Genomic DNA, 7,987 nt, shown 5'->3' with positions numbered 1-7,987 from the left:
TTAAATTTCTATTAGATTGTTTAAGTTAGTTGAGATATTTTAGGTTTTTTGAATTTTAAATTATGTAGATTTTTTGTTCCTAATCGGCTATTTAAAGCCTTGTTATGCTTAATAAAATTATTGAGAGACTTTTTCAATCAACACTTTTAGTATTTTGTTGTCCCATATTTTAAAATACCAACAGCGGTATCAAGAGCTTTATTGGTCTTACGGGATCTGTGAGTTCTTCCAAAGAATAATTTTCAAATTATTTTTAACCAATATCAATTTTTAAACCCATTTTCAAACATGGTAAGCAACAATCTCTCTTTGAATGCGCCACAAACTTTCACTGGCGAAAACTATCGGATTTGCTCAGTGAAAATAAAATCATATCTTAAAACCTATGATTTATTGAATGTTGTAATGGAAGAACAATCCTTACGGGTCCTATCATTGTCTAGAATCAAATACTTTCAAAAGAGATTTCAGATAAGACAAGGTCATTAAAGGTATTTTTTATGCACAAAACCGTAAGACGAAAAAGAAAGAAGAAAAGAAGAAAAAGAGTTGCACTACAAAAGTGCGCGATTTCAGCGATGCTCAAAACAATCCTCAAGGACAAACAACAGAAGCAAGAATTGAGGAGGAGCAACTTTTTAAATTGCAGCAACTGAAGCAAAGGAGGAGCGTTGAAATTTTGTTGCATTGAGTCACTACTGTAACATTTTTAGTAGAATAAGTTGCTTAGTTTTAGGATGAATTTCAATTTTAAATTTCTATTAGATTGTTTATGTTAGTTGAGATATTATATGTTTTTTGAATTTTAAATTATATAGATTTTTTGTTCCTAATTGGCTATTTAAAGCCTTGTTATGCTTAATAAAATTACTGAGAGACTTTTTCAATCAACAATTTTAATATTTTGCTGTCCCATCTTTTAAAAAACCAACAAAATATATCACTCTTCGTCCGTTTCCCCCTGATGAGAATGATCTCAATATCAGATTCAACAGTATCATACCTTCAACAAAAGTTTTGAAAACAAAACCACCATGTTCCGCACACAACCCAAGTCCATAAAGCGCATTCTGAACATGACGTTAATGGTGTTTGGATGAATCGAAAGGAAAATGTAACATGACTGAAAACTGACCCGACGATCAAGATACACAAAACTGTCTAACAATTGGCTTTTCGTCGCCGCTTGAGTCCAAAAGAAAAGGAAGTTATATATTATAGTACCTAGTTTGGAAAGAAAGTGACTATTAGGCAACCCGGTGTACTAAGCTCCCGTTATGTACGGGTTCATGGAAGGGCCGAACCACAAGGTTCTATTGTATGCAGTTTTGCCCTGTGTTTCTGCAAGAAGCTGTTTTCACGGCTTCCTCCTGGTCACATGGCAGCAACTTTAAGGCTCCCATTCATCAGAATTATGATCTTATTTAAGAAAAACATAGAGGTAGACCTGCTTTAGAGCTGCTTCGCCGCAATACACCACAAGTATGTCAAAAACATGAAAGCATATACTTCTCTCCGAAAATTGTTTTATCCTTTCCCTTCAAGCAGGGGAAAACGTACAATGAGAAATATAAATGAAAAACAACCTGGCGTTTAGAATGATATTGGTTATAGTGAGGTGACACTTACCATCATAGCCAATAGATATGATGAAAGCTCATCAAGAAAAGGCAAGAAAGCAGCCTTAAATGTTTGGATCAATGTAATTAATATGTTACCAACATGATAAAACAAGTATAAGTGAGTTGAGAATAAATTAAAGTGAATGGATTGTTTAAAGATAATATGGTGTTATGAGTTATATCTGAACTTCATTCTCTTATAAAACATACATTTCCGCAAACTTCATCTTCTAGCTCTCTTACTGCCGTCAGCAATTCAGCCTCCTCAGCATCAAAGTCTTCTAATTTTGCTCTCTTTGTGAGTTCTCCATTTCTGCGCGAACTTTCCATAAGAACGTATTTTATCTCATCGATGATGCTATGAACCTGATCTTCATTGAGAAGTGGTCCACAAATCTGAAAGAAGTGAAAATTGCAGTTCAAACTCACTTGATTTCTACAACTAGTGCTGCTTCTTGCTTTGTCAATAATCATGAAGCATTTCATTAGTTGGCTTAGCAGTGATTTACTGAAATAAGTTTCATTAAGGAGTCAATCTACTACATAGTTAATAATCTGTTTTCTGTCTTGCCTATTCATGTCAAGGGAAATTTCGTAATTATGGGAGCCTTAAAGCAACGGTAAAATTGTCTCTGTATGAGCTAAAGGTCCCGGGTTCGAGCTGTGAAAGCAGTCCCTAATGTTTGCATTAAGGTAGACTGTCTACATCACATCCTTTGAGGTGCGGATCTTCCTCACCCTACGTGAATGCGGGATGCTTTGTTCACCGGACTGCCCTTTGTCGGATTTGGGGGACGAGCTTGGAAAAGTGTCTCGCTCATCAAAATGGACATAAGAAACTCAAAAGCACCACACCACCATCATAGGAAAAAAACTGCATACTCGGATCAAAGTAAAGAAAACCATCTTAACATGGCGTACCAATAGGCATTCATTCAATCCCCATAATATATTTGCACATATTTTTGCCTCAGGCTCCTGCATGAGATAGCAATCAAAGTGTCACTTTCTCATTATTCAGACAAATGGAGCTCAATCCTTTTCCCCAAAGATAAAAAAAACCAGAAGCATATGTTGAAGGCAACCGAATATAAATCGTCCCCCAAAGCGGCAAAGCCAGTATTATATCGCCAGACAACTGCTTGAAGTATGACTGGTTTCCACCTTGAGCGATCCCTTTCTCTACCGCCAGTTTAGCAGAAGGCAACAGGAATGACATTGCTTAACCACCACAAATTATAACATCTCATAAGAAGTTGGAGTAGTTAAAATAAAAATGAAGAAAATCATATGAAATCATGAATTTGTTTTACCATAATTAGCATAGTTCCTGACATCATCGTCTATATAGAATTTAAGAAGTGGAACTAAAACTGAAGCAGCCTGTTTCATGATTTAATCCATAAGTATCACCTGTTGTAAATCCACTTAACAACACACGAGAAAAAGTAAACGTGCAAGTGATTATTCTTGCTTACCTGGGAAATCCATGGGTAGAATTCTTCCTTCAAATTATGAGCATATCTACCAAGGAGACCAGAGGCGTCACTTCTTTTGATGCATATCATTTCATTCCCAAACTTGGCTTTGTGTATACTGCAAAATGTGAAACTCAAGTTGATCCTAGGTAGCCCCAATAACCACATCTCCTTAGCTGTCTTAGTACTGATCAGTGGAGCAAAAGAAATAACCAGAAATCCTATGGATTCCGGAGAAATTATATTTAACTGGGAGAGTAACTAAAGAAACTGTGCTCCTAAAAGTGTGTTGATTATACATCTGGAGAAAATTTTGACAACGGGATGTTGCAAACTAATTGACACCACGTCTGGTAGATATCAAAGCAATATAGGTCGATAATATTCAGCCAGAGTTAGAGGACATGTTAGCCATTTTGAGCTATAAATTTAAAGACAGATATGAGGGATCAATATATAACAAAATGTGACATCAATCAGTCTAACATCTTTTTAACAATAGGCAAAGGCTAGAAGGCCTTTGGATTCTCTGTCAGCTATTCATAAGTTAAGAGGCTGTTCGCAAAAATCCAAATGAATTTAAAAAATAAAGACAAAGCCAAACCTCAATGATAAAAGCTTACCTATCATATAATTTATCAGTCGATATAGTCTTATTGGGCTCAAATTGAGCACATTCAACCAAAGACGGCATGACTGTACTCATGTAAGGAAGAAAATCCTTCCCTATGCACTGGCAAATTCGGTTGCATGCCTGCGATGAAATTAAGAAATGCTGAGAGGCCAATATAAAAAGAAGTTCTAAGCTCATAAAATCAAAGGATTAACACATACCTGTAGAATGTAAACAATAGTATCAGACTCTCTCACTTGTGATTTTTGAAATGACTTCAGCACTTCCGTAACCTTTAATGACACCAAAAGCAAGATTTAAAAAGTTGATGTTGAGAAATGAATGAATGGGTAAGATCACATAATCATGACACCAAGAGAAGAACGAGAGTGCCAAAAGAGAGGCAGAATGTAGGACAAAAGAGGAACTAGGAGGAGAAGATATATGAGTCATTAGTCGTTGCTCCCAAGTGCTGAAGATAAATGGTAATCCGTCTGCAATGGCACTGCAGAAAAATACTCGCTCGTGATGATGTTTACACCAAATCAATGAATACATGACATGTGCCATTGACAACTTTATCACTTCATTTTCACCTCAAGTTATCATTAACCATTGATAAATTATGGTTGTATGGTATAAACACCGGGTGTATATAAGTTTTTCCAATAACATGAATATATATCTTGCGCATCACACGCACATGCGAAAAGATGTATTAGGCATAGTTGGGAGAAGACCTGCTCCAAGTCATCTCTGAATTTCTCTTTGCCTACAGCCATTGCAACCAGGCTTATGCACTCGAAGGCTCTGACTTGAAGCTTGTGATTAGATTTATCATTTGCATTTGCCCAGATAGTTTTCAAATATGGCATTACAAAATCATAGTACGTTTGGAATTGCTCCTGTTGAAGTATATATGATATTTTAGCCATCAATATCCATAACATAAGCAGATATAGAACTGAGTCAAAAATGTATGCAAGTAGACCTTAGATAAATTAGCAATACCCGACAATGCCTTTAATGCTGCTCTTTGAACCATTTCATTGTCGTTCCGCATTCCAAACAACAGTAATGAGTAGGAAAATACACCATCAATCTCTTAAACTTGTTAGCAGTAATCTGCCTTTTGTAACAAGGTGGCCTCTATATTTGCATACCTGTAGAAGTACAAGCTGTTTGTTGAATATTCTATCTAAGTAGGGTACCAAAGTTTCTGGCTTGTTAGATTTACAAAAATCCGAGACAGCTAAACCTGCATGTGCCTATGAAAATGCCATAGAAAGTATCATGAACTAAATGAAGTCAGTAATGACACATCTGACAAAATCTTTACGCTATGAATTCGTCAAACTCTATTAAAGGTACCTCCCCTAACATATCTCTGTGTAGTAATATTTTCTCTCTAGTGTCATATTTACAGTCATTTAAGGTGAGACTTTATGTACACCAAAATATAGTCATAAACTTAAATTTGAAGCAGTGTGCAATTAAGGCTGCATATAATACACCCATGTGGTCCGCCCCTTCCCCGGACCCCGCGCATAGTGGCAGGAGCTTAGTGCACCGGACTGCCCTTTTTTTCTGCACAAAGGCTCCAAAAGTAAGGCCACACACTCTTGTCAATAAAACATACTAGAATATGTAAAGTTAATTAATTTTTCTCTCTAAGGATAGCAACAACAAAATTTTTAAGCTTAAACAGATTAAACCTATACAAATTTATAGATCATCAACTTTATGGGCTATGTAACCCCATTGTTAAGGTGCAGCATAAAGGGTTCATATCGCCATAGGTCAGACCTGCACTCGAGGATGTTGAAAATCATCCATAGCTGCAGCTAATGCAGGCAATACTAAGTTATGGTATTGTACTTGTAAATGTGGACAGAAGTCGATTGAGAACTGCGCAACTGCATTAATAGCGGCCTATCTGACTCGAGGATGAGGATCTTGGAAAGCATGCAGAACCATATACACTATTTACTCCAAATACTTCATCATCACCTACAAACAAAGAAACCATGGGCTCAAGATAATAGATGAAGAAAATTAAATTAGAACTAATAGGGGCTAGTGGCAAACAATCTTATCTATCCCAGCAGTTTGCTAGCGAAAAAACACCTCTTAAATGCTACAAAATCATCGCAACATAATCATGAATGAGACATCAGATTTGTACCTTTGAGCTTCCTTCGGCTATCTGAGAAAGTGCAATGAGAGCTGCGTGCCGTTTCTCCCACTCAGGGACTACCAAGTAAGCATCCAACTGCTCTAGTTCAATAGGAGCTATAGTCTTGCCACCTAATGCTTTAGAAAACCGGCCTAAACACTCGCGACCGTAAATGTAGTTATCAGTAACCCCTGCCTGGTCATACCAGATCTCCAAACTATGCCAGCTAGGTTTGTCCTTAATATCCAGTAACAAATTCAACAACACTGCAAAACAAGTGGTAGTAAACAGAGGCAGCTTCTTCATCATACCAGGGGCCTTCTCCCTAGCCTCAACCAAAGCTAATACGAACTCAATTGCCAAGTGCCTTGTCCTTTCTTCCAAACTCTTATCCTCTGCTATGTCAAACATGGTACCCACCACATCCACTAGTTGCCTCCTCAAGAACCTAGGTTCATTCTTCGCCAACTTTATATGAAATAGCAGCACCTGCTCTGCTGCATCCTCCCTCCTCTTGTTGTTCAATGTGTCAGTCAAAGCCCTCATCATAACTGGCAATAGTTCTTGAAACCGCTCTTTTTCATTTGAACTCGGTAAGCTCTGAATGAAGGTGATCACAGCTCTTGCGGCAGTGATCCTCACTTAGAGGTGGAGGGTATCATCATTCAGTGTATTAAGGAATAGCTTGTGCAAATCTTTTACGCAAAGTACTGTTGTTTCGCCTATGTCCTTAGATAGAATCGCAAATATTATGCAAGCTGCCCCTTTTAAGTACGGGTCTAAACTGGAATTAGTGACTGTACAGGGGTGGCAATAATTCAGGCCAGGTTTTATCTGCGGGAACTGAATCAATCAGCGTCCAAACGGTTATAAGTAGCTCTTGGATGATGAATCCTGGTTCTTCAAGGGAGATACGATCAACGATCATAGATTTGATGATGGCTTGAGCGGAGACACTTAGATTGTGAAGGAGTCCAGCACACCTTTCACGGTAATAAATGTCGTGGGAAGGGCCAAGATAGTCAACAAGCTTAAGAGCAATGGACTCTGGATCCTTTTGCTTCATCATGTTGAACATCCACTCAGCCTTGGGTCGTTTCTCCTCGGAGCTGGGCCAGTGATTGGAAATAAAGGTTTGAAATGGCTGTGAATCAGGCCCCAGAATCGCCTCCATCTGGAACTGAATCAACTCGCTATCCATTACTGTATAGTATATTTTGAAAAGAGAGAGAGAAGGAAACTACTATGGAGTTCTGAGAAATGTGCCATTGACTTACTTCCCTAAGAAAAACTTTTTTTGTGATAGTCTTAGAAGACTTTTAAGAGAATAGAAATGTGATCACGAGACATTGTCTCCCATGAATATTAAATATATAAAATCACAGCTAACAAAAAATATACAATAATACAACTTGATGGCTCAAAGGTCAATATCACAATATACTATTGAAGTCCATGGTACATATCATTACATTAAAGCTTGTCATATAAATGATTTCGTTTCTAATTTGCAAAGATAAGATTAGAAAGTTTACTGCGCCTCCAATATGTTGTTTTGTTTGTTGGTAAATTGGTAAGTCGAACATGAATATAAATTGTTTAGACTACTTAATTATTCACACATTCATTGAATGATGAAGCTAGGCAACAATTAGGTATATTTTAGTAAAGTTATAAGAGAATCATACACAATACTTCTCCTCAAATCTCAAGGCGTGAATGATGAAGCTAGGCAACATTAAGAGTATTTTTTAACAAAACTAAATTTATATTAATTTAAGAATTTTTTTTAAGAGATTTAAAATCTGAATGAAACATTGTCGCTCATCCTGAATATTGAATATTAGTAAGTCAGAGCATAAAAAAGAATATCATAATGTAACTTGATGGCTTCAAGGTCTATAATATAATAGTAATGATTTGAATATTCATACTGTATGTGAGAGTCTAGATACCGAATTTTCAGGAACTCCTTCAAAAATGGTGCAATGCTCAGTTCGACGAGGCGCTGACTTGGTACCAATTGAAACATTAGCCTGCCTTCATTTTTTCCAATCATCATTTAGAGTAGTCTCCCTCTAGATTTCTCAATCAATAC

The 7,987-nt window shown here is 36.9% G+C and overlaps 2 protein-coding genes across 9 annotated transcripts; both read right to left on the bottom strand.

Annotated features, from left to right (window-relative positions):
- Window positions 1–1,726: 1,726 nt before the first annotated feature.
- On the bottom strand, window positions 1,727–7,886 carry LOC104095721 (uncharacterized). Of its 8 annotated transcripts, none has more exons than XM_070187971.1 (10): window positions 5,899–7,714; window positions 4,705–5,723; window positions 4,454–4,618; window positions 3,935–4,006; window positions 3,724–3,854; window positions 3,101–3,218; window positions 2,936–3,005; window positions 2,708–2,843; window positions 2,544–2,600; window positions 1,880–2,018 (listed from the first exon to the last, which is right to left on the bottom strand). In XM_070187971.1, the coding sequence occupies exons 2-9, from the start codon at window positions 4,774–4,776 to the stop codon at window positions 2,558–2,560; spliced, it is 807 nt and encodes a 268-aa protein (XP_070044072.1). In that variant the 5' UTR covers window positions 4,777–5,723; window positions 5,899–7,714; the 3' UTR covers window positions 1,880–2,018; window positions 2,544–2,557. The 8 variants fall into 8 exon arrangements, 4 of the variants coding, with proteins under 4 accessions (XP_070044074.1, XP_070044072.1, XP_070044073.1 ...); XR_011411832.1 differs by adding an exon at window positions 7,845–7,886 and having other exon boundaries at window positions 1,927–2,018; window positions 2,544–2,843; window positions 5,899–7,063; XR_011411833.1 differs by having other exon boundaries at window positions 1,927–2,018; window positions 2,544–2,843; window positions 4,705–4,876; window positions 5,592–5,723; window positions 5,899–7,713.
- LOC138902098 (uncharacterized) lies at window positions 6,680–7,090 on the bottom strand. Its single transcript, XM_070189910.1, has one exon. The coding sequence runs from the start codon at window positions 7,088–7,090 to the stop codon at window positions 6,680–6,682; it is 411 nt and encodes a 136-aa protein (XP_070046011.1).
- Window positions 7,887–7,987: the final 101 nt, after the last annotated feature.

This window comes from Nicotiana tomentosiformis, chromosome 11 (genome assembly GCF_000390325.3).
Source record: "Nicotiana tomentosiformis chromosome 11, ASM39032v3, whole genome shotgun sequence".
Taxonomy (NCBI): Eukaryota; Viridiplantae; Streptophyta; class Magnoliopsida; order Solanales; family Solanaceae; genus Nicotiana; species Nicotiana tomentosiformis.
Note: the sequence above shows the minus strand (reverse complement) of the source record. Positions and strands in the feature narration are given on the sequence as shown.